General features: G+C 37.6%; 1 protein-coding gene across 1 annotated transcript; it reads left to right on the top strand.

The window, feature by feature from the left end:
- The first annotated feature begins 1,499 nt into the window (after positions 1–1,499).
- On the top strand, positions 1,500–24,397 carry MS3_00003935 (uncharacterized protein). Its single transcript, XM_051211812.1, has 9 exons — positions 1,500–1,534; positions 8,292–8,584; positions 8,618–8,833; positions 9,957–10,367; positions 12,663–12,849; positions 13,840–13,974; positions 19,457–19,692; positions 20,573–20,860; positions 21,977–24,397. The coding sequence occupies exons 2-9, from the start codon at positions 8,315–8,317 to the stop codon at positions 23,225–23,227; spliced, it is 2,994 nt and encodes a 997-aa protein (XP_051073287.1). The 5' UTR covers positions 1,500–1,534; positions 8,292–8,314; the 3' UTR covers positions 23,228–24,397.
- The last annotated feature ends 483 nt before the right edge of the window (positions 24,398–24,880 follow it).

Below are 24,880 nucleotides of genomic sequence, written 5' to 3' on the forward strand. Positions count from 1 at the left end.
TTTAGGTTATGCAGGTGTGGTCACACCACATAAATTCTTGCATTCTGTATCAAATGTATTACTCTTTTCTTAGTTCATATGTGTTCTCCAGCAACTCTAAGCGTCATGTTGCTGACGATCATGATTGGACGAGTCAGTATAGACTGCGATGAGGCATCTACGTAAGACCTTGTAGTGGCATTAGACTCTGACCACACTTCCTTCGAAGCCGAACATATAATTACTTAGTAGATTTATAGTCAACAATTGACATGAAGAGAAAGCTAACAAAGGAGTATGTGGGAGAATTTACTCATCCAATGAGATGGCATGGTTTGGCCTTTCAGATGTGGTCATTCTCCATAACTCGTCTTTCCCACATTATATATATTATTCTATCTTTAGCCAAAAGCACTAGACGATATATAGCTTATTCTTATGGTACGATGAGTCAAAATAGACAATGATATGACTTCCACGAAAGATTTTATTGATTAGGCAGTCAAATCATGACAAATCTACAATTTTGTGATTAGGTTTATTATTATAGTAGTACTAATACTAAACCTTTTTGCCCTAAATATTATTAAATGCAGAATGATAATAGTTGATTGCATTCGATGAACATTATTTGTGGTACTCTGAATGTTTCTTCCCATTCGCATTCTTCAATCAACAAAGCATCATTACTCTTGGGGTTTCTTCATAGAATAGACCAAAATTTTCTGTGCTTACTCAAAGCCTCATCTGAAAAAAAGTGGCCATATGTTCCTTTGACTTAATGAGAACATTTGACTCTTGACACTTGTTTTAAGAAAGTGACTAAAAGTTAACTAGGAAAAAAATATAAACCATGCTCAGCTCATCCAGAAGCTCAAAATGTACTGTCATTCAAGCACAAGATGCCTAAATAGAATATGATGAGGATTTATCATGTTCCTCAGAGTCCTTTCTACCCAAATGGAAGAAATAGATCAAACACAGTATTTCAGTGATAATTCGCACTTAAGAGGATACAGACATATGATAGAACACGAAAGAGCTCGCACTAAACCACATGCGAAATTCAGTTACTTGTGCTACACCATGCTAAAGATATAGCGGTGAAACCCTCTGCTTAGTCTTTAGAAAGGAGTTTCGTTGATTACCTAAGCTATGAAGGTACTTTGGATGGACTACTTTATGTGTTACACCACAAACAATTATGTTAAACATTAAATTGTTTTTCATTTCAACTGAATAACTCTCTATAACAAAGTGTGGTTTTCAGTTATTAAGACCTATATCCTAAAGCGTAGATATTCGACTAATTCTATCAAAAATTCGGAAACAAATGTTTTACAATCTCACCAATACGTTTCCTTTAGAAAAACCATATATATTATAAATCAACTGCCTCTAGACATGATCACACCAATCGATATTCACAATTTTACGGGAAGTTTATTCTACTGTTGAGCACGCACTTATTTCTAAAAGCTATCATGAGTCATCTTGTTTAAGTGGCGTTTTTACTTTATCAGAGCGCGCAGTTTGTTTTTACGTACTTTTCGAGGTAACTTGTCTTATGCGCTTCGTATTCTCTTTTCGGTCTGACTCTGAGTTTCTTTATGCTAAGTGTGTGTTTTCACTTTCACGAATAAAATATTCTCTTCTCGAATCATGGCTCTGAAGCATATTTTGTTCAAATGGCGTAGTCCTTTTACACATTAGTTTTAGGCAGGTTTGACCAGGTTCTCGATAACTTGGTGATATCTTATTTTGTGGTTAATTACAGGCTGAGTTACCAGCACTTTGGTGAGTTAGAGGAGTCTCCATAATCACTGCAGGTTTGTCCATGGAGTAAACTGCTATTAGTATGGATGAATCAATGAGATTTGAGTTCACATTCTAGGTTTCGGCTCAAAAATCAGTCATCCATATGGCTGAATTGTACTTTTTGCATTTTTGCTGATGTCAGTTTTTGATGAAAGCTTTTATTCTATTTGCCTTAATTCTGACGTTCAACTGTAAATCCAAGTCTTAGTACCTCACACATTCCTAGCCTTCATATCTTCCTATGAAGTAGGTTGACAATCTCAGGGTCAGGATACCGTCCCTACTTCTCAACATGGTTTGTGATTTAGTTCGTAAATCAAGTTTTGCTGCTTAAGCTAAAACAGAGCAGTTCCAAAGAGCGTTCAAAACCACTGTCGCCCATGCTACTAAAAGGATATCTTTTACGATTGCAAAAAGCTGTTAGCTTTCTCTTTTTCCTATAAAATCGACTCATGACGCAAGCTTGTCAGGCTCAGAAATTACAAAACGGTCATACTTGGTCAGTACTAGGCAGATTGTACGCGAAACAAATCCAGGTGATACTCTAATTTATGGACGTACCAGTCAGATTTACGACCTCAAGTCTTGGATTTCGGCGCGAAATTCTTTATCCATATGCATAAATAACACATCTTCCAATTTAACTGATGTCAGGTCGTGATGAAAACCTTGAATCTAATCCCTATCACTAACCACCAACTGTAAATCACAATCCCGCGAGACTATTTTATGGACGACCTTTATACGAATTTTAAGTGACCTTGAGAAATATTAGCCAAACAGAAGTATAAAGTAAAAATATATTATAAAAAACCCATGAATTACAGTGGATATTCTTCTTTTACATGATTTATAAACTTGTTAAGGTTAGATAAAGGTTCAGAAGTTTTGAAATCATAGTGCATGCGGTATAGGAAGTCGTCCATATGGCTCCATAATAATCGTCCTCTGGAGCGATGGTAGGGTCTTAAAATTCCTTCAGCCTAGACCATATGGCTTCAATATTGTTTGTATGAACCCCGTCGGATCGACAAAATGGCATTTGTGCACTACAACATGATGCACAAACCCGAGTCTCTGGAGGCATCTATAGGCTTTCCAATCATCGGTATAGATCGTGGTGCCAGGCTGGACGTACTCCTTTATGACTGGTATTATTGTCGTTGCCTGACGGTTTCTCACTCTTTGAAAATGTCCCTTTTGGGTTGAACGATCATAAAATCCAAGTACCTGTCAAGTATATTTACGGGAGTGCTACTTACCCAATCTTCCTTGATAAGACGTCCTTTGTTGTATTTTCGCTTTCTAACTACTGTCTCATCTATTTCCACTATTCTTCCGACTCCTCCAAATGATTCATGTAGTCGTGTCATGTTTATTGCACATATATCACGGCAATATTCGTACCACTGAACGGCTGAAACTTCCGTAACATCTGCAAAAGCCGCAGCTAATGTTACTGGAGACTTTATGATCCAATTTGCAATAATTATCGTGATTTGTCTTAGTCCGAGTCGTGATCGAGCAAAGAAAGTACCAGTTCGAGCAGATATTTTCCTCCAACATCTAGAACAAAGAAATACAATTTCATCACGGTAGTCTGCACATCGTGCTGAAATTCCTAGAACGCTTCTGATTGGCTCGTTCATAAATTATAGTCTCGCGAGCCAACAGATGGGACTATTCAGAAGTTCCTGTATCTGTGACTGCGGCAATCAAATGACTGCAGCACGATGTGCAGACTACCGTGATGAAATTGTATTTCTTTGTTCTAGATGTTGGAGGAAAATATCTGCTCGAACTGGTACTTTCTTTGCTCGATCACGACTCGGACTAAGACAAATCACGATAATTATTGCAAATTGGATCATAAAGTCTCCAGTAACATTAGCTGCGGCTTTTGCAGATGTTACGGAAGTTTCAGCCGTTCAGTGGTACGAATATTGCCGTGATATATGTGCAATAAACATGACACGACTACATGAATCATTTGGAGGAGTCGGAAGAATAGTGGAAATAGATGAGACAGTAGTTAGAAAGCGAAAATACAACAAAGGACGTCTTATCAAGGAAGATTGGGTAAGTAGCACTCCCGTAAATATACTTGACAGGTACTTGGATTTTATGATCGTTCAACCCAAAAGGGACATTTTCAAAGAGTGAGAAACCGTCAGGCAACGACAATAATACCAGTCATAAAGGAGTACGTCCAGCCTGGCACCACGATCTATACCGATGATTGGAAAGCCTATAGATGCCTCCAGAGACTCGGGTTTGTGCATCATGTTGTAGTGCACAAATGCCATTTTGTCGATCCGACGGGGGTTCATACAAACAATATTGAAGCCATATGGTCTAGGCTGAAGGAATTTTTAAGACCCTACCATCGCTCCAGAGGACGATTATTATGGAGCCATATGGACGACTTCCTATACCGCATGCACTATGATTTCAAAACTTCTGAACCTTTATCTAACCTTAACAAGTTTATAAATCATGTAAAAGAAGAATATCCACTGTAATTCATGGGTTTTTTATAATATATTTTTACTTTATACTTCTGTTTGGCTAATATTTCTCAAGGTCACTTAAAATTCGTATAAAGGTCGTCCATAAAATATAGTCTCGCCAAAGTTGATTATAAGATCGGCGATCATTCTCTAAGTTGGTCAGAGACATGAGTCTACGTGCAATGCTTCCAGTTCCTGTCCTTCGTAAAAGCATATACGTTTGTAATGTGAAAACGTTTAAATTGACGAGTTAAAAGTAAAACTAAGATTAATCTAAGTATTTCTGCTTACTATTTTTGTCAAATTTTGGACCATTCTATTCCTTCCCCGTCTGTGATTGTGGCTTCTACCTTGCATGTTTAAATGGCTCAGTGGAGCTACATTGATCTTATCACTCATTCTGTCAGGTCTTACTATTCCAAACAGGTCAGTTGTTATGCAGCAAGGACTTGATTCTCGAGGGCGAAATCGTGCTGTAAACTGTTTAGAGACACTATAGTAGTATGATGTTTTCAGACAATTAGGACATATAATAACGCTTCCTTTTAACAAAAGAAGGGGTTGTGAAAGGTTGGCCCTAAAACTGACACCTTTCCCTCCCTTTGTATATTTATCGCTGACGGTAAGACCTTTAAGGTACGAGGCTAACACATAATTCTCGAAAACTTATGACCGGTCTCATGAACTTGTCCTTGGGGCTCACAGGCCGTTAAGATCAACCCATTTTTCTCTTAAATACCTTAGAAAAACGTTATAGTGTGAAGAACCGGAAAGCGACTACCACCTGCACATTAATTAGCATTCGTGACTCGCTCATGGTTACATCCCCGATCTGTCTACCTATTAATATAAAGAAGACAACTTGTCTGTTGGTTTAACCTTGAGGCTAAAAACGCGTGATTTGGAAGCAAGACTAACTACCTTGGGTAAGGGGACGAAAACGATTCTATCATCTGATTGTGCGCGCGAAAAAGACGAGTGAATTAGAACATCACTCGATTTATTCCCGATTCGGTTCCGATTCAGATTAGTGTAAAAAGATACATGAATGAATAGATAACTAACAAGATCACAATACACAAACAATTAGAAAAATAAAATGTCCAGAACTGAAGATTAGGGTAGAAAATCGAGTACAAAAGATTGCGTTTAAATTACAGTAGCTTTGGAATGCAAAAGGCTATGGCAGTGAATCAAACGAAAGCTTATGGTTTGTCGAATAAACTAGGTACAGAAATAAATGTTAGTTTTACAAGCTTTGGATTAAGCGAAGTAACGTCCCCAAAAATAGCTTCCATTGTTTGTCATGACTTCTTGTTTCTCTGTTCACGTCACTCATTTGTTTGTTGATTTCTTTTTCCATTACTGTTCCACAGTTGTTTTAAGTTCTTACATTTACTTCATGTTGTTGATGTGACCTTAGTTATCTTAATGCAATGTCCTGCATTTACTTTGCAAGGTCAGCAAAACGAAAACTTGTTCTTGACTTATGTCCACTTGAAAGTTTTGTAATACCGTCTTTCCAATAGAGGAAATGTTTATGTAGAACAACTTAATATTAGCATAGGTTATCAGGCTAGTTTATACTGTAAAACCTATCCTACTACTAGTTGAATGCGACATTTTTATAGGGATTATTTTATTATAAACCAAATATGACTCAAAATCAAGATATGAGTAGTAAATGTTTCTCATTACTCAAGAAAGTTGGTTTAATTCAACCCCATATCTAGGTCGTTCCTAAACAGTCTAACTTGGAAAGTTGCACACTACTATGTACTGAATCATGTAATATACCGATTTATTCATATGTTTAAACAAATATTAACACATAGAGGCATCAAGTATACATGTGCCACACTTCATTCGATTTGTGTGAGGGTTGAGATACTGCATGGTCGCTCAAATCTAAACAGGTTTATTAGGATTACACCTCCGAGTTAAAGGTCCGGGTAGGTCCTCCTGAGAAAACCACCTGCTTCTGTTTGGGCACCCGGGCAGTATTCTAGCCCTCACACAAATCGAATGAAATGTGGCGCATATGTATTTGGTGCCCCCTTGTATCAAGGATTATGTTTAAATAAATAAATAGAGGACCACTCCTCGGGCCTTTGATCTAGAGGTCTAATCCACAAGGCAGTGGAGCAACGTCCAATGGTAACCGGTGACCAACAGTAAGTTTATACGCCATTTGTTCCTTCAGAATCCTGTAGCCCATGTTCAATATTAGTTTGGAGTCAGGGTTTTTCCAACTTCCCTAGGTGGACTCTCCGTGTCCACCAACCCGGTTAAAGAAGTGGACGTGCTTTTAGAGATAACACTTTCCTCATATAAATTTCCAGTTGTACTTTTACTGGGAGGTTTACTTGTTGACTTAGAATATGGCAATGACATAGTTCTATTTGGTGAAGACACTGACAAAATTCAGTCTTCTAATCACTAAGCAACAATGCATGCATGTTTGGGAGGCGATTCTCCCCCTCGAAGTGCAAAATGCTGCTTCAGGATTGGGTTGCATTGACACCCGAACTAATAATAGGGAGTGAAGTAGTTGAGCGTGTCGACCGCTTCACTTATCTTGGAGTCTCGTCAGCACTTATGGTCTGGTGTGTGACGAAATCTAAGCACAGATACAGAAGGCTTGATTAGCTTTTGCCAACTTGCGTCATTTATGACGTAGGCGAGATATCCGTCTATCAACCAAAGGACGTGTTTAGTGCGCAGCAGTTCTTTCCGTCCTATTTTATGGCTGTGAAACATGGCCGGTAAGAGTGGAGGATATCCGTAGGTTACTAGCATTTGATCAAAGGTGTCTTCGAAATATTGCTCGTATATCCTGGGACCATCGAGTAAGTAATGCAGTTGTTAGGAAACGGGTACTAGGTAAGGATGGCAAATCAATTGATGACGTAGTGAAACTTCATCAGTTGAGATGGCTGGGACATGTGTTACGTATGCCCAACCACCGACTGCCTCGATGCGCGATGTTTTGTTGTACAGGAGTAGATTGGAAGAAAGCTAGGGGCAGCCAGACCAAAATATGGCACAAGTCCATGAAGTCACTGACAAGTAGACTGAGTCATATTGGTAGGTGTAGACTACCTGGTTGGGTACCGCGAGACGATAGCAACCGATGGTTAGAGACCCTGAATGACATGGCTCAAAATCATTTGCAATGGCTCAGGTGCATCCACTCTTTGTGTTCTCCCAAATTCTAATCTTCTGAATTCTTCATGTCCCTTTCTTTTTTCTCTTTCCAAATTTATTTCACTGGATTATACTCTTTGAATAACATCTTCAAACCCTAATCTTTCCGATGACTGCTTATAATTTTACTACATCTAGCACTACGGGATTAGGATCGACCACTGCATCTCTGTGCTAACGTGGTGTGGCAACTAGAACTGATGTACGAACGTACGAAGTTCTACAATGTGACTGACTGACTGTACACTTTAATAGTAGTAGTAAACTATCGGTGTTGACTTTACGTTGTAGCAATCTGTTTGAGTTTGTAGTGTTAGGCTAATCTTAGTACAGGACAAATGTTGAACTACACTATGGGGTTGGAGTCTTGGCAACAATGAAAGCTCACGAATCACTACTTATGAACATTCACTAGGGTTCGGGAAAAAATATACGAAAAGTAAATTTTTTCCTTGAAGAGGCTAAGGCTAAAATGTTTGGACTATTTCAATTTTAACCATTGAGATTACTTCATTTGTAATTTCACATCTAATGCATTAAGGATTCAGCTTCAATTTATCTGTATCCTTTGCAGTAATACCTAGCATTCTGTGGTCATAAAAGCGTTTAGATGACTAACAAGTGGTTTATTTCATATATCTGACAATCCTTACACTTATCTAACGGTATTTACAACCGTAATTTCTATCTTAAAGATATATTGGATTTTTATTTTTTCTTGCGATAAACGGTATTAATTTTCACATTACCAAAACGTTGGTTTCTATTGCTTCACAGGAAATGTTTGAGATGTACTAACCATGGCTAAAATTTCCAACCGTAAACTACCAAAAAATGTCCATTCATCTCTTGAGTGGAATTTTCAGAATAACGATCCAAACTCTTCCAGCGATTCATGTTGGTCTTGGTCGGATGTCTATAGATATCAAAGAAACAACAATGCTCAAGACAACCGTGTTAAAGTCGTAGTGTCTGTGGAACAAACTTTGTATGATGTCGCTGAACTGCTTGAAAGGAGACTAGGGATTTGTCTTTCTGGCTGCCAGTTTTATCTTCAAGATCGAATCAAGGTAAATCCCTTTGCAAGCTATTTTATGTTTTAGCTTCGTGGGGAATCGCCCCTGGTTGAACATTGTGTTGAAATATCCGGTTTAGTTCAGCTATTACTTGAGGTAAAAACAGCACATGCAGGCTATCCATTTCGACTCAATGTTGTCGATATTCAAATCCCAGAATCGGTTGATCATCATGGACCTAACTCTACTATACCAACCGAAAAAAGCAAACGTCCTGGTATCGCAAAAGGACCAGGACAACAGGTGAGATCTTAGTCTTAGTATTTATTGTTATTTATACCTCCATATTGTCATATTTACTCGTTCTGAGTTGTGTATCCTGATCTGTGCCAGGGAAGTCCTACTCACTGCCTTCTCGTTTCGGGGGTGTTGTCTACAAAAAGGAGAGGATGAAAAGCGAATGTCCGGCGCTTTAACCGGATTCCAGACCAACGGTGCACATGGGCTCCAGTATCCTGAGGGAACAAATGAAGTATGAACCAATTGTTGGTCACCGGCTACCATGGGACTGCATCTCCATACGATGCTCCACTGCCTTGTGGATCAGACCTTCAGGTCGAAGGCTCGGGGAGTGGCCCCCTAAGAAAACCACCTGCTTCGGTCTGGGCACCCGGATAGTATCACAGCTCTCACACATATCGAGTGAGATTTGTGTGGCGCGTATGTATTTGGTGCCTCCTTGTACCAATATCTATGTGTTAAAATAAATAAATGAATAAATAATCTGTGCCATTGGTATCTATTCATGATTCATCGTCTATCATTTGGATTTCCTCAAGTGGAGATATAAACTAAATAATCTACCTATAATCTGGATCAAAAAGTTCATTTTCGGTAGATGTCCCAAAACCTTCAATCTTTGACATTTATTTTAAGCGCATAAGTTCTGGTACAATGGAGCACCAAAAAGTGTTCTATGAGAATGAACCGATAACGTTTTGGACAAATAATGAAGGGAAAGATAGTACATTTAATAAAGAAATGAATTGAAGTAGCATTTAATGACAGTTCGGTTAAAGGTACGATCAAAAAAACCTTTCAGTTAAGTAAGGTCATCTCATTTTTACGGATAATGTAATATTAAACTACAACAGGATAGTCCCCGACTTCCGTAATTAGTTGGATAGAAAGAGGAAGAGCGGACTGCCTGTCATCGACCGTACCACGACACTTCGACATTCTTGAGAATTAGTGACTTATTTCAGCTAGTATGCTATTTGCGTGATATGCAGTTAGGAAAATTCTAAAAAAATTTCTCTTCACTATGTTCCTTATCCAAAGTAGTCATACACAATTATCACAAGAAGTTGGTTTTCATCTGATTAAGCTATGAAATTTCCCACATCTTTCCATCGGCTTTTTTCAGATATCCAGTGTAAATTCGGTAAAAAACGAGGAATCAAGGAATGATAGTGCTCTTTCAAGTTCTAACAGACCAATAAGTCCAAAACCCGAATGTATATCCCCTCTCACTGTTGCCGCAGCTGTGGCAGCGGCAGCTGATATTGCATCAGGAGGGTCTGGCTTATTGGAATCACAGCCTTCTCTCAATGAAAACGGTATGGTCTCAGATGAATCTGTTATTCCAGAAGCATGCAATATTCTTGATATACACTCATCGCAAAATCCTTATTTAGGATCCCAGTTGGAACCTGGTGGAATTCCTGGAGCTTACGACTTGGAAAGCTTATCAAGATGGGTTCCTGATGGTCACTATCGACGTTTAATGGAAATGAATGATATTCCACGTGATCCTATTGAGTGGAATTCGACACAGGTAAGTGCATTTTTATCTTAAGTTGTTTCAATTCAACCTACCGAGTCTGGTTTCAACATTCAGGTTTTCAAGTTGACTTACAACCTGGCGTTTCAATTTTGTTGCAATATTTATGATCTTATTTTGTTTCAAGACAGGTTGATAGGTCTACTTGTTGAATTAAGCGTTCATCATTCCCATATGGTTGTATTCTCCAATTAAAAGAAGTTTTATGAACGAAGAATATTTTCAATAATTTTTCATCAGGTTCTACAATTATAAATCCAAATTAATAATCCATAAAATTGGCCAGATTTAAGGCAGAGTACATCATTTGGAAATTGTAATATGTGAATTGAGAATTGTTGTTTGTTATATAGAATCAATTCAGATCGTTAATGTTGGGGCTGTTTAATATAAGGTGTTAACTTGAATCAGTTTATAAGCGAAATGAAATTGTGCGATAAATGATCAGAATAAATATGGTCAATATGGGGTGAGAGAGAAAATAATGGAATAAAAATCGGAAATTACGTAATATGTAGAATAATATGAATTAAGTCAGATATAGTAGATTTAGGGGTGGATATTGAATAAATTCCTCAAAAGGTTATCAAGTGTAAGGATAATAAATAATAATAATAATAATAATAATAATAATAATAATAATAATAATAATAATAGCAACACTCATCGTAACCCCCTCTGTTTTGACGGATACTTTGATGATCCCGGATTTATGAGATTCACAATTGATTGATCACTGGGTGGTGGTCAATGTCATGTGTGTCAGGTCCGTCTTAGTGCAGATCGAATCCTATCGATGTGGTCACCAGTCTAGGTGAATTGGCATTGGATGCACTATGTTAAGATAAGATGGTGGTTAGAGATGGTCAGCAGGAAACTATGAACCTGTATCCATGAGATTCCAACCCGATAAGTGAATTACGTGCTTCTTTGGACAGCATCAGAGCAACTCCCTGAGTATGTGGAGCATTTTTCTCTTCGTGACCAAAGTATAACAGCATCTCTCCCTAATTTCTCCTTTTCTGTTCAGCTTGGGTCTATTGGGTTTCACTGCTTCCAAGCACCACCAAGTTGTGTCTCCTCATTTCTTCAGCTATTTGATTGGTCCTCCCGGTCCCCCACATTGTCTGAACATTCAAAGTACCTATATTAATTGTTGCTTTGAGGGCATCGGCCTCGTGACCTGTGAAGAACCCCAGCTCTGACCATGAGGTGTCATAATTCTTCTAAATGAAGATCCTTGAACTCAGAGGACAGAGTTTAAATGGTATAGATGGTTCTTTCTGTTTAGCGTTATTTAGCAAGGTAGTTTTCTACGGGATGGGGTTGTTGACCCTATGCCCAGCCGTCCTCCTTTACCAGGACTTGGGACCGGCAGTAGCCCCAAAAGAGCTACTGGCTGAGTTTTTATTCTAATACATTATGGTGTTATTGACAGATGTTGGTGTACTTACCACTTCTTTAGGTCTCTTTACGATTTTGAGTGACCAGAAAATTGATTAGACCTTCATCACATAGTCGTTGCATGTCACATCTGAAGTATCAATTGGCTTCAAACTACAAAAGTAATCATTCATTCATTATCAACGTAGAGCCTGGCACAAATGTGAGTTGTTACAAGTTACTATCATATTAGTACGACTAAATGAATGGCAGAAGAGACCGAAATAATGTTTTAGCAATGACATGGAGAAAGACTAAAAATTGAGAATATAGCTCAAAAAGACAGTGGAAGGGTGTGTATCAAGGGATATTAGGATTCAAGATCAAAAGGAAGACAGATGCATATGAACCATTATGAACTATTCCGTGCTGTATCACCATAAATATCCAGTCGCAGATCGTAGTTGTCATGCAGACTACCTGGTTGAGGTCCTCGTGGTAACTACAATTGGTGGCTGGAGACTTTGTATGACATTGGCTCGAAAAATTTCGCAATGGCACAGGCTGTTCATTCGTAGTTGTATTCCTGTAGGACCTAACTCCTGAAATCTTATACTTTTTCTACATGTAACATTTCCTACTATTGTCGATATTGTTACTACTCCTACTACTCTGGGATTTGTCTTGAAACAATTTTGTCTCACTGTGCTAATGTGGCGTGGCAACTTGAACCGATGCACATGTGTCAGGTTCTACATTGCATATAGTTAAAAATGATCATTGTTTTTTAATCTGATTGAGTTGTTTAGTCATGCATTATAGTTTTTCTCCACCTGGAGTTTGTCTTTTATTGATATGCATATGTTGACAAAGAAACGTCTAATAAGTTTTTTTTTTTAAATTTAGGTTATTATGTGGATAAATTGGGCTTGCAAACAATTTAGGATTGAAGGCCTAAAAGGCGAAAAGTTGTTCAACATGCCTGGGTCTAGCATGTTTGTTCTAACACCAGATGATTGGCGACGTTTAGTTCCCAACGCCAACGTTAACTTCTTAACTCACTTAGAGCTACTTAAACGGTGTCGAAATGTTTGTATGTTTTTATAATTTTGTTCTGTTTTACCGATTTTAAGATTTATTGTACAGTTTATGTATGTATCTAGCATTAGAATGGAAAATGACTTAGCTATGATTTACATTTCTTTTTTCTATACATTCATTTTTTAACTAACATTTTATGTTTCTATTCAGGTTAAGTAGTCACTTGTAATCATCGTCGTGGGACATGGCACAGGTATGTGTCCGTTCAACTGTTCACATCACACCGGGAAATGAAATTAACATGATGAATTACAAAGTATGAAAATATATTAAAACCAGGGAAAAGTAGAAAATAGATCCATTCTGGATATTGTGACTACTTCTGAGCCTTGTCACATAAGATCATTAACGATTGGTCACAACTAGGTAGTCTTCAACCGACACGATTCAGATCAAAACCCAGTGATTTCATGTCCTGGCTTGGCCGCCCGCAGTTCCCCTCCAGCCCCCCCCACTCCAGTCATCATTACACGTCAAGATAGATGGTTGTTGGGTTCATGGTCTCACTAACCGTCTCCCCATTTTTTCACCGTTTGCTACTCTTAACCTCAAGATCTCTCACTTGGTTGTTACACGATATGCTTGCAATGCTGCGAAAACATTTATTATCTAAAACACGCAGCTTACGCACATCTTCTATTTATATGGAATATTTCTCACAGCAATAAGATGATACAAAGCTTATTGTCTTTCAGTACATTCATCCTTTGATATACAAACGGATATCTTACCTACCTCACTTGTGATGGAAGTTGTGCCGATATTTCTGCAGACACTAATCCTCTAGGGCTGATAAGACTTCCAAGTGAAGTGATCGACACATTTCGCGTTAATGTATCTAGTTATAAATATTTCAAAATGATTATTGTTAAACTTATACTGTTGTTTTTTATTCTTATTTATGTTATAGAGATAAGTTAGTTTCGTATTTCTTATGATGTGTAACACGGATTTCATAGTGACATACACCTCTTTGTTTTAGGTGTTCCTTATTGTCCACAACCCCCACAACAGAGCGCAACCCAATCCCAAAAATTGTACAGACAAATGTCACGATCCCGCTTTCGTAGCTCTAGAAATTTGACGGAAACGAATTCTAGTAGGAGTTTTGGTGGAAGTAAGTATTCACATTATGGAACTTGTTTCAATATCCTATTGCATTCTTTATGAGTTTTTCCACTTTAGTAATATGAAATAATCGCGTCTTGGTAAATGGTTCTGTCACCATCTAATAATATCCCGTTCATCATGGTAATATAGAATATTAGAAGGGATATTAGTGAAAATGACTGGCTTATTCATACATAGTTTGAATTAGTCTAGTGGCATAATATTGTACTCATATATCTACACCTCAAATTCTCATTTCCCTGGTAGCGTTTTGGACAATTTTTTGTGTTGTGATTAAATGAATAAATCGAAATAGTTCATCGAAAGTACAATTCTGGAATGCTGGAATGATATCCTAAATTACTGGAGAAAGAATGCAACAGGAGTGAGCCTTCACAGATCTCACAGATTGTTTCGTCGTTAGAACTATGGCCCTATTAAACTTTACGGAAGACCCAACTAACAGCAGACTATTAAAAGCATGCTGGACGTCCACTTTAGTCTCACAACCACTTCCAGTATTTTTGAGTTATCTCTTACCCTTTATTTTAAAAAATAACAAGAAATACAGCTTAATATTACCAATGAGAGTCATAAATGGAAACCTGCTGCAAATATTTGTTACTACCTTGACGTGGCGGTCGGGCTTGCCTATCGTAATAAACCAACCGAGCTATACTGGCTGGAACAATCGTTCCTCAATGTCCTACCATGTCAGACAGGTCGGTTGAAGAGCGGTAAGACTAAAAGCAACAAACCCAAGGTCCGAAGGCGAAGTCGTACTGCTAACTGTACAGAGGTGTGACAGCAGTAAGGTGTTTCCCTCAGACAACCAGCGTGACAGCGATGCTGCCTTCCCACAAGGAGGGGTGGGGTTAGAAAAGGTCGACCCTAAAAATGCACACCTCGCCTTATCCCACGGATATCCGTCTCCGGCGGTAAGGTCTCAACAAGTACGGAGCTAACACAAAAATTACCCATAAAAAGATCGTGTGTGACCGACCTCAAGCAGTTGTCCCTTGGGCACTGCAGTCACGCTCCCAGGTCACTAAGACCACCTCTAATCCAATTTCCTTTTCAGGTACCTCCAGAACAACCCTTCCACGGTGTGGGCAACCGGGAAGTGATAACCGCCCTCATACCTCTAACAGCACTCAAGACCACTGTATTCATAATCAACCTCCGTCTTCACTTCCTATCATTCCTCTTACATCGATTTTCAACTCTAAAATTCCTCTTTTGACTTCCTCCTCAAGTGTCACCATAGTCAACGATTCTAGTGCTCGAAACACTGCCCGGGTCTACTGAAACCTCGCTCCAAACTACATATTGGAGCCTTCAACCTACACACCCTATGCCACATCGACCAGCAGGCCTCCTTGGCTAAAGCCGTAGAATCTCGTACCATTGATGTATGCTGTCTCCGAAACACTCATACAAGATCGTAGTGTGCTCATTCACTAAACCTCACCTCGTCAAAACGGAAAGCTGACGCGATATACCCTCCGTGTATCTGGCAACCCAATGGCTAGTTCTCATGAAATGGCAAGTGTAGTCACAGCATTAAGTACGAGAGAAGAACAAGCACTATTAGAGTGGATCCCCGTTAACAGTCATCTATGTGCTGTTCGGTCAAACGGCTCCGTAAAACTCGGAAGGGTAGGGACACGCGTTGTTGCCTTTTTGTCGTTTCTGCCCACGCTCTCACTGACTGCAGCCCGGATGAAGTGAAAAATGACTTTCACAGAAAGCTTTCTGAACTTCATCAGAAAGCTAAACGCTCAGACATAGTACTCGTAGCAGGTGACTTTAATGCCCAAGTAGTTAGCTCAAACCAAACAGAAAGACATTTTGGTGGGTATTACATTATCCCGGCTCAGAGAACAGATAATGGTGATCGTCTGCTGCAACTGTGCTCAGACAATCGTTTATTTTTAGCAAACACAAACTTTAAGCATAAGGAGAGACATCGTCTAACATGGCGACCACCTGCACCAAACCAACGATAAACTCAAATAGACCATATTGCCATCAGTCATCGTTGGAGAGGCTCGATAGAAGACTGTCGCTCATTCCGGAGTACATGTTTAGACTTCGGTCATGCGTTAATACGCACCTCACTGGACGCAAAAGTCTCATTAAGAAGACTCATTAGAGTTGAACTCAGTGACGAGAAAGCCAAAAGTAGATCCCAGGAACATCTGAGGTCACACTTAGGTAGTTCTGAAAATGAGGCTGACCCAGATGTTGCTTGGGAAGATATACAAGCAGCTGTGGAAACAGCAACGACATCTATTAGTGATTTTGACCAAAGAATCACGAAAATTCAGTGGATTTCTACTAAGTCTATTGCACTGATAGATTCTCGTAAACTTACCCCATCAGGCTCTGAACACGATGAAAAGCGAAAACAAGTCAGATCTAGATCAACCAAAAGTCTGAGGAACGACCGTAAGCAGAAAACAGAAGAGATGGAAAAGGCGGCGGCTGTAGGTAACACCAGACAACTTTTCAGACTAATTAAAGAAATTGGAATTAAGAAGTGAAGTGTAAGCGATCTCAGAAAAAGACGACATTCTTATCTGCTCTCAACCCAGACGTTTAGAACGATGGGCGGAACACTTTAAGGAGCAGTTTAGCTGGCCTTCAGCTACTCTACAACTACCCACCATTCCCAGAAAGCCTGAATGGAATATTGAAGTAGGTCCCCCGACTCTAGCTGAAGTCCAAAAGGCTACAGCTAATGTGAAACAAGGAAGAGCAGCTGGTCCAGATGAATTTGCTCCAGAGGTATTTAAGGATGTTGATTCAGTTTTAGCGATTACCTAAAATCTGGGAGTTGGACATAATCCCATCTGACTGGTCGCAATCACTAATTGTCCCTATGATAACCATAGAGGGATTAGTTTAATTATTATAGCATCTAAAATAATGGCCTCAATAATTATCGGACTCCTAACCAAGACTCGTGAACTACAATCACGAGAAAATCAGGCTGGCTTTAGACCTGGTCGTGGTTGCATCGACCATATATTCACCATTCATCAGGTTCTAGAACACAGACATACTTATCGGCGTCCAAGAATGGCGGTCTTGACTTAAAAGCAGCATTTGACTCCGTAGACCGCGAGATTCTGTGGCAGTGTCTGTCATTGAAAGGCGTACCTCAGAAGTACATCAACCTTGTGAAAGCTCTTTACTCGAACACTACTAGTCGAGTCAGAGCTTATGGCGAACTGTCATCTACTTTTGCAACCTAACCTCAAGTGGTGTCCGTCAAGGCTGTTCACTTTTTCCATTTCTGTTTAACTTCATCATAGACCTACTGCTGGAAATAACGTTCTCGTCGACAGAATTTCCGGGCATCGATCTCCCACCAGGAGGTCCACTTATCGACTTAGAATACTCAGATGATATAGTCCTGTTTGGTGAAGACTCTGACAAAATGCATAGTGTTTTGATGGCACTGAGCAACAATGCCAGAGTGCTCGTGTTGCCTTTCTGTAGCTATAAATACAAGTTGTTACTTCAGAACTAGATTGCGTCAACACCTGAACTAAGGATAGCGAGTGAAGTAGTCGAACGCGTTGACAGCTTCACTTATCTGGGAAATCTAATCAGCCCTAATGGGTTAGTGTCTGACGAAATCTCAGCACGGATTCAGAAAGCTCGTTTGGCTTTTGCCAACTTACGTCACCGTCTATCAATTAAGGGAGGAGTATACTGCGCTGCAGTTCGTTCTTTTCTACTTTACGGCAGCGAAACATGGCCATTAAGAGTAAAAATTACTCGGAAGTTACTAGTATTTGAATATAGATGTCTCAAAAATATTTCCAGCATCTGCTGGGATCACCTGGTGAGTAATAGTGAGGTTAGACTCAGGATGTTAAGGAATGATGGTAAATCACTTGGTGTAGTTGTGAATCTTCACCGAGTGAGATGGTTGGGCCACGTGTTGCGTATGCGTGAACACCGATTACCACAACGCGTAATGCTGAATGTTGTTGGAAACAGCTGGAAGAAAGTTATGGGCGGCCAAACCAAAACGTGGCATCAGTGCTTGAAGTCACTAACTTCTGGTCTAAGCGATGGTGATAGATGCAGACTACTTGGTTGGGGTCCGCGTAACTATTGTAACCAATGGTTGGAGACTTGATGACATGGTTTAGAATCGATCATAATGGCATCGGTGTATGCACTCTTTGTCTTACTTTAGACTATGAGATTAAAATCGCTTCATATCTTTCTTGCCACCAACTAATTCTTTCTGCCTGTACTATATCCTTGTATTCAATCTTTCTTTTATATATTACCACCATTGAATTAACTACTTCTATGAATCCGGTGTTCATCTTGCTGTGCTAATGGGGTATGGTAACTTGAACCGATGCATATATGTGCCTGGTCCTACGGCGTAGCTAACTGACAATTCTAAATAATCTATAACTATTAATTGCAGTAGGGCTCCGTTAATCAGTAATCAATATTATGAAGTTATATTTGAATGAAATTCGAGATCTAGATTATGTAACTAATTTTAGTTCTTGCCAATGATTTCTGCAGTTATTTTTCTACAAAGTTTGGTTAATACTTTTTCGAACTTAACGCCATAATATATAAGTTAACATGATTTCACAGCATTTCGTTCATGTGTTCTGATCAGAAAACATTCAGGATCGTTGTATAAAGTTTCAGACTAAGTTGTGACATCCTTCAGATTGCGTAGTTGATATTTTACATAATGATTCGATTTGTACTCAACTTTTGTTATTCTGACCTAGTGAAATTCGTAGGAATAAGACATACCCATTATCGTTGCTTTCATTTCATGGAGACTTTATGTAAGGAAGGATCCAAATTAGATCAAAGAGTATTCTGACTGAAGGTAAAGGGATTCTGTAAACTTTCAAACTAATGAGGTGTGTTATGACAAGATGTTTTCAGTCAAGCTTAAACCTCATGGTTGCTTTTCTAAAAATAAGAGTATTTATAACAATTATTATAAATACGTGACTTCATTACGTTGGATTTTAGTCTATCAGCCTCACAATGTATGGTGTCATCTAGACTAGCTTAGCTGCTACATTTACTCGAAATTTTAAATCTTTATTTGTAATTACACAGAACAGCAGTAATGTGTATCTAGCAGTGGCTTAGTAGTTAAAACGTTCAAATCTCAGCAACTAAGTCCAAAGGTTGTACTCCATTCCACCTACTTCGGTTCTGACAACCGGCTAGTATCATTATCCCTCACACTTAAAGTGGCTAATACAAGTACCTGGTAAATGAGTTGGTTTATAGTTAGCTATTTTCCTCATCACCCTGTTTGTGGAAAGTTGATCACCATTATCACATTTTCATCAAGTTTTCAAGCTTCTAATATATAGCTCATTTATTGGTATTAAAATTTTGGGTTTATGTCAAAAGTATGGTTTATTCGATACTTACTTTTCTGTATCAGTTCATTTAATTGTTTGTTGATCACAAAGGTATTGTATTTGCGCCGTCGTACTCGGGAGCCTTAAATTCCTACGATATGAATAATTCTAACCCACGAATGATGTGTTCAAAACCAGTGTTTTTGTCATGTAATGATTCAAATGGTCACGTTTCAACATCCAGTACAGTTACATTAATGAACGAAACGACTGCTAATCAGAACTCATCCAACTACACAAATAACGGGGTATGCGAGTCGTCTTCAGGTGGTGGTCAGTTAATTCATGTAAGTTTTTTAATGTCCTTATTTTTGTGGACTTTTGGGTAATTATCTCAATCTTGTTATTCAAAACCCATGACTTGTTATTTTTATCATATATTAGCAAAAATAAATAGATGTATTTTACGTATTGATTAGAAAACAATTACATTCAAATAGTATATGACAGCCACTAACATCATAATGGTCGAAGATGCTGGTCAAGCAATCTTTCCTTACAACTTTTGTGAAACACTGTTAGTCTTTAAACTGCACATGAACGTGTATATCTCTTTGTTTTTCAGCAAATGGCAAATGAAAAGTTCAATAACAGACTAATTATCAATCTATTAGTCCAGTTCCACTTATCAAGAAACTTTCATTTAAAAATATACTAGCGTTTGTTAAGTAGCAGATCTTAATTGAACATCATAAATATATATAGTAATTCCTAAATAAATTAAAGAGTTCCTTTAAATTTACACTTTCGATAGTTTAGCTATGATTTTTAGGCAGTGACTTTGCTTCTAGCCATCAAACGATGGTTTAGTATAATGAATATAATATCAACTGTGATCACCATATTTCTTTGTCTTTGTACATGAAAAATAGGGCTAATAAGGTCGAATGCGATAAGTGATTGTCCAGTATTGTAGGAGAGGTCAAAGTAATTTTTAAATTTTGTAATCTCTATATTCCTTTTACGGTTAGTCTAAACTTAAACTTTACGGCGCTTGTGTTATTAGTTTTATTAAGGCTACTGCGAAGACACAGGATATCATTTTTAGACGAGTTCATCATAGTTGTTGATATGACACTCATGAATTCCACTCTGTTTAATGTTTCAAAATTCAGTTATATTCCATGAATATCATTAATCAAATAGTTTCTTTTTTTAACTTTACAGGGTGCATTTTTATTAGCTCAAAATGGTAACACTCTTCAACAAGGAATTTCTAATTCTCAATCATCTGCAGCTGGTCAAGTTCAACTGTGGCAGTTTTTACTTGAACTACTTACAGATTGGAGATACCGTGAAGCTATACACTGGATTAGCGATGATGGTGAATTTAAATTAAGTAATCCTGAACAAGTAGCTGCAATGTGGGGTCATCGAAAAAACAAACCTGCTATGAATTACGAGAAGTTATCTCGAGCATTACGATATTATTATGATGGTGATATGATTTCAAAGGTATCGATTAAAATAGTAACGCTTTTTCAAGTGATTTAAACTTTTATGCCTGAAATTTATCTTGATCCCCAGATAAAATAATGTTTTTAAATGTGCGTTCTTAGTTTTAACTGACTGTTCAATTATTATATAAATCTATCTCCCAAGCTGTAGTAAATAAAACATGATTAAATGTTTAAACTATCAGTTCACGAAGACGCATATTTAGTTGCCATTTGTCTTCATATTTTTACTTCAATTGGTTAATTGGGTTCTTATGAATTACGTTTTTATCATAATTTTGAAACTTCTTGTTTTTGTATTTAATTCGATGGGCCGTAAGTCGTATTTTGTTTGCCTTTGTAGATATTAGGACTTTCCACTTGGAAAGTTTTGCGTAATTTGGAAGTGACGACTAGTTTTAGTGACTTAAACTAGTAGTGCATCAAGTGTTATCATTTTTTCTTGGATTTTTCTGTATTGTAATCAGATTTTCTCTCATATTACATTTGATACATCAAAATGATCGACAATTTAAAAAAATCCCGTAATTATGTGTACTAGAAAAATTTAGGAGTGCTAAAAGTAAATGGATAGCTGAATCAGTGCTATGGTTTTGTATGATCCTGGAGTAATAATACAAACGTAGCATTCATATCCCTCGGTCTTCCTATGATGTATTCGTGGTTCGTTACAACTAGTCGACAACCAAATTGTCCATTAAAATTTACGTACATCAACTGGCCCTTTACATGAATAAACCTCTATGCTCTTTGGATGTAATATTCTTCATTTGTTTTATGTAGAAATAAAGTAGTTGTCAGTTTTGTATAGAAAGAAATACATATTCTGTACACTTTGTATCCTACATCACAATCTTGATTATATTGAAACAATAGACATTTATTTGGACGATATGTCTAAATATTGGAAACTTTGAATCACTTTATGTTCAAGCGGTTTCGGGCGTTCATCTATTGACGATACTACAATATCATTGAAAATTTTGTGTACTGATAACAAAGTAACTGTATAAACACATTTTAGAGTCTGGCTTCTGTCTGTTATTGCAACGATGTGAATCATATTTCTGCTATATTTGTACTTAACCACCCTAATTTTTGTTTTACCCTTTAGGTTCATGGAAAACGTTTCGTTTACAAATTCATTTGTGATTTAAAGACTCTACTTGGTTTTTCAGCTGGCGAGCTATATATGTTAGTGAAAAATTGTGCTGAAAGGCATTCACATCGAGGGAAAAAGCGGCGTTTGACTACAGGATCTACATACTCTCCAGTAAACAGTCATACACTGTCTACATTTCCTATAGACGATAGGACTGTGTTCCCAATACCCGCAGAACATCCTCGTCCAATTAATTTTTTAAACCGGTCTGTACAGCGCAATGTGACCCCTGGTTACTGCCTCGATATCGTCACACCTTCAGATCCCCTTTCTTATAGTGTTCCGTTCTCACCTACATACCGTATTAGACAACCGGTCAAATCGGAAAATGGAGTAAACAGTAATACACTAGAACAACACTCTAGTAGTTCATTAGTCCGTCAGTCATTCCAGCGAAAAAGATTTTTGGGTTTACAGCCAACTACCGTAAATACTGACAATATTGTTTTTGAAGATGACTCTATTCATAATAATGCTTCTGACTCTGAGCATCATGAAAACGATCGATCACGTGCCCCCACCAGTCCTTGGAGGCTGCGACGACGCTGGTGGGCTCGCAATCCTTTGTCTGGTGTTTCACCACTTGGCTCTCCTCCTTACTCATCTCCTTCATACACTGAACGTTTATCTTCTGATTCTGCTCGACAACGAGACGATGTTTCTGATCGCTTCAACGGTTCATGCTCATCGATAGCTGGTGCAAGTTCTCAGTTCAGCCATTCACAGTTCACAGTTGACGAGGACTGGGTTGCCGCTGCAGCGTTAACGGAGGATATGGCAAATGAATCGTCCATGAATTCCTCCACTTCGATCAATAGTTCATTTCGATCTAATGGAATTTCTCTTCCCCAACCTCCCACTCCCAATACTACTGTAACTGGCTTTGATGAAGGAGAGATAGCTTCCGCCGCTGCTTCATTATTCAGTCAATCAAGCCAATCAGAACCTCCCTTAGTAGTGGATCAAACGAATACCGTTCCCAAAAAGAGAAAGCTATCTTCTAACTTATCTGATTATCGCTGTGAAACGAAAGAGGTTAGAGATGATTCTCTTATCGAAGATACCGTATACGGTTCTCGGTTAAGTCATTTAGGTAGTACCAAGTATATCTCTAATAACCGGTCATCTATGCATAATTATGGTCCTGTTTTATTATCTAGTTATAGTCAAGGCATAGATATCGATGCCTTTTTAGCTCATTGATGTATGATATGTATATGGAGCTTTTTACAACTACTTAATGCTAGTTTATATCAAAACTTGTACATTTATTCATCAATAGGTGCCTTCCGATTTGTTTTGCGGAAGAATTCAGATGAAATTTCATTCATTATTTTCCTTCAATGGCCTTTCTATTTTCTGTTATGTTTTTTCTCTGAAAATTTATTTGCTCAGGATTCTGCTTACTTGTATGAAATTATATATATATATACTATTATGTTTTTGCATATGTACAGTATATTATAATCCTCTCAAATCCGTGAAACATTTCACAGTCAAAGTATTAATATCCTTTCTTCACATCTCCATAACGACCGATTTTAGTTGCTCATGTACAAAAGCATGTGCCACTGATGCAACAAATGATTCTGGTGTTAATTAACAACTTCAATTGTATACATAGCATTTCTGTTATAATAGAAATTGTATATGTTTTTTATATGTTTGATTTAATATCTCTGATTCAAATTGTGTCAACATTCCATTTACATTAATCACTAAATTCGTTCATATGTGAGGAAAAAAGCAAAAGGAATGCTTATTGTGAGTGATCATAGATTTTCTAATATTTCACTACGATATTATTGTTTAGTTTTATTGGGAAGTTTTCACAACATTTGCATTTCAAATAACATTAAAATACATAGATAGTGTTTTATAAATTTCTCCTACCTTGACCTCCTTGTCCATACATATATTCTTGTTGTTAATTTCTGTAAATTTTACTGGCTAATAAATGCTACTCACATTTCCTAAATAGAACTATTTTGTACATTCTTTTTTTAGTACGGAGAAGATTCATTTTTATATATTTATACAAGCGTGCTTTATTTAACATTATTATCACTATTATTATTGTTCAATTCAATTTACTAACTTGTTTGTTTTGTTTTGTGCATTAGTAAAACTAATTTGCATTTAGGTTATGATGTAATTATCCTTTTATCCATACACTCTAGATTTTACTTATATTAAGAACATTAAACGCGTAATCAAGTGTACTAATAGCACCCGTCGGCTAGAATTTCTACGGAGTTTTGATTATAATACGTAGTTATTGTTTTGCTTGTAGACGGTTATACTGTACTGTACCGTGTTGTACTGTTTTAAATAGCCAAATGAATAACATATCACATCTTACTAGATTCTTGCGTATATATATATATATATATATATATATATATATATATATATATATATATATATATATATATATATATATACATGAATAATGAACATGAAATCACTACTAAAAAGTGTAAGGGAAGTAGTTTTCTATGATATATAAATGAGTTGGTCTCTAATATTTAACATCATATTCAAAGACTACACTTCAAATCATTTACTTGTATAATAGGTAACTAAGTTCTAAGCTTATTTCTAAACAGGCAATTGAAATATTTATAGGACGATTTTTTAGGATTCGAATTCCAACTGTTTGTGTGGTGGTGTGGATCTCGTTAAACCCACCTGATATGGACCGGTGGGTTGTATCCTTGCCTTTCATTATATGTTTGGCTCAAAGTTGAGTGCACTAGACTTGAACTTATTTTCTGAATTTCATTATTTGTCCCAACGAGTGTCGGGGAGTTAGAAATTGAATGCATTCTGTTAAAGCATATACTAGAGTTATAG

Source organism: Schistosoma haematobium, chromosome 1 (assembly GCF_000699445.3).
Source record: "Schistosoma haematobium chromosome 1, whole genome shotgun sequence".
In the NCBI taxonomy this organism is placed as follows: domain Eukaryota; kingdom Metazoa; phylum Platyhelminthes; class Trematoda; order Strigeidida; family Schistosomatidae; genus Schistosoma; species Schistosoma haematobium.